Genomic DNA, 2,314 nt, shown 5'->3' with positions numbered 1-2,314 from the left:
AAACAAAACAGAAAGTTTCGCGATATGCTATATATACACACATTGTTGGCAACATAAACATTACTCATTTCCTTCTGAAATGTACACGGTGTCGGAGAAAATTGGTTTATTCATGAAACTTTTTCTGTTTATAATTTTTTTATAAACAATGAGCGACGGCTAAAAGCTTCATATTGTTACTCAGGAAGGTAATCTTAATAACATATGTGAAAAAGAAGCCGATCGGAGGGAGCTCCCCTATTCTGTACATTTACCTAAAACTGTTTTTTTTAAGTAATTACAATTGTTAATATTGTTAATATTGTTTTTCTTTGAAAAATCAATATTATTAATGCGGTTATTCTTATTTTAAGAATTTAATATGTTCGATACTTGCGCTAATTATAGTTTTTCTGAGAGTAGTATTTAGTCATAAGAGACTCTTTCTACAACTGAGAGTTGTTCTGATAAAAATCCTATCAAGTTTATTTCGGTACTATTTCTGTTTATTTTGATTTATAGCTGCGCGCATCTTATGTCTCCGGTAATCTTGCACCCCGGCAAGATTGTTTTATCTCGTGATCAAAAAAGAAAAACTTATTTTGGATTGCGTAGATATTGCGGTGTAAAAGAGAAATCAAATCAGTATTCGAGGTTTTTCTGGTCTAAATCCATCAAATGAAACACGGTACCATGACGGCGATCGTGCTTTATTAGCAAAAACGGACAGATGTGGCAAAATAGTGAGAGGAAGTGGTGTGGAAGTTTGAAGACACGTTACAACAAACTCGAGGAATTTTGCAAGGATTAATAAAACTCGAGAATCGTGTTGCAAAATTTCGTCCAAATCATTCTTATGCAGCGAAGACTTGAAAAAAGCTCTCTATGATTCATGGAACCATCTGATTGACTAATGGCTTGAGAACTGTGAGCGCAATCCTGATCTCCGGTTTCCTTGCTGATCTCAAACTTGCAGAGCGAGGTAAAGAGGCAAGACTACTTTCCCTGGGAGAAAGTTCCACTAGTGCCGCGACCGTCGCTGGTGCCGGAGCCGTTCACTGTATGGGGTCGCAAGAAGCAAGATCCGCGCAACGAGTTTTATCAGTACGCTACGTTGCCGGACAAGGAAGGGATAGTGCGCGGCAAGAACGCCGCCAAAGAAGATCACAACCGTCAGCTGGTAGACGGCGGTGCAGTGTCCAAGGTCGGTCTAGATGCTGCCGCCGAACTGGCCATTCGCGGCCACGTCTTCAAAAAGGGCGTGCTCGCGCGATCCTCCAACAAGGTCAGACATGCCAACACGCCTGCTAGCAGCCACACCAAGATCTTGATGGCTCTTCAGACGCCGTCTTGGTACCGATTCTAATGATGAAAAATAAGAACAAAAAAAAAGAAAGATAAAAACAAAGAAAGAAACGAGAAAATGGAATTAACATTAATATTTAGAATATATATAAATCATTGTCTTTTTTTAGAACAATTAGTTTTCTCTAGAAGGAAGATGTAATGGGAATTATTATACATATATTATAGCTCGTTTTTGATGATGTTAAATAAGAAGTTTTTTTTATGATCATTTATACATATTATGTATAAATGTATTATGTATGTCATATGCTTGACATTACTTTGTGTTTTGATAAATTCACAGAAAAAAATAAATTAGATCATTAGGTTGAGTTGTCACATGTTACTTTTTTTGGAAAATTATAGCGGCTTTCTGTTTTCTTGCAAGATATCTCGAGTAAAAGCTAATTATAAACAATTACATCTTTTTTAGGATTCCTTTTAATGCATTCTGTACACACTCACGTTTCCAAGTCGTTCAAGCAAATCTTACTTGATTTTTGTTAACACGAATCAACGTAATTTACGCATGTTTCTTGTATTCACACATGTATACAACAAAGTTTATAATTAATAAAGTTATAATGTCATTTTACAGAAACTTATTTATTAAGTCTGTTTAATGAAAATCTCTCAAAGAAGAGAGATTAAATAAAATTTTATTCATTTACGAGAAAACAGGATTACAAAAGTAATCTTTTAAAGTTCATTTGTACAGTTCTTATCTGTTTTGATAACCTTTTTGAAACCTTTAATCATTTTTTATTAACCATCTTTCTATAACAAAGAAACTTTGCGAAGTGGAAGATTCTGATTTTGATGAAACTTTGCACACATGTAGAGGAGATCAATAGATGAATATTGACATATTCCGTTGCTGCCCAAAAATGTTTTAAAAGGTAAAATTATCTCTTATATAAGGTAAATGTCTCATTATCCGGATGCTTAAGGAATAGCGGCAAAATATCTACTGATTTAATGTGTAATA

At 34.7% G+C, this 2,314-nt stretch overlaps 1 protein-coding gene across 1 annotated transcript in view; it reads left to right on the top strand.

The window, feature by feature from the left end:
* The window catches only part of LOC109861449, a 10,298-nt gene extending 8,759 nt beyond the window's left edge, over window positions 1–1,539 (top strand). Inside the window, exon 2 of the mRNA XM_020441104.1 lies at window positions 956–1,539. Coding sequence (XP_020296693.1) covers window positions 956–1,345 — 390 coding nt within the window. The 3' untranslated portion in view covers window positions 1,346–1,539. The remainder of the gene's footprint in view (window positions 1–955) is intronic.
* The last annotated feature ends 775 nt before the right edge of the window (window positions 1,540–2,314 follow it).

Source organism: Pseudomyrmex gracilis, unplaced genomic scaffold (assembly GCF_002006095.1).
Source record: "Pseudomyrmex gracilis isolate BER0280 unplaced genomic scaffold, ASM200609v1 scaffold_768, whole genome shotgun sequence".
NCBI lineage: Eukaryota > Metazoa > Arthropoda > Insecta > Hymenoptera > Formicidae > Pseudomyrmex > Pseudomyrmex gracilis.
Note: the sequence above shows the minus strand (reverse complement) of the source record. Positions and strands in the feature narration are given on the sequence as shown.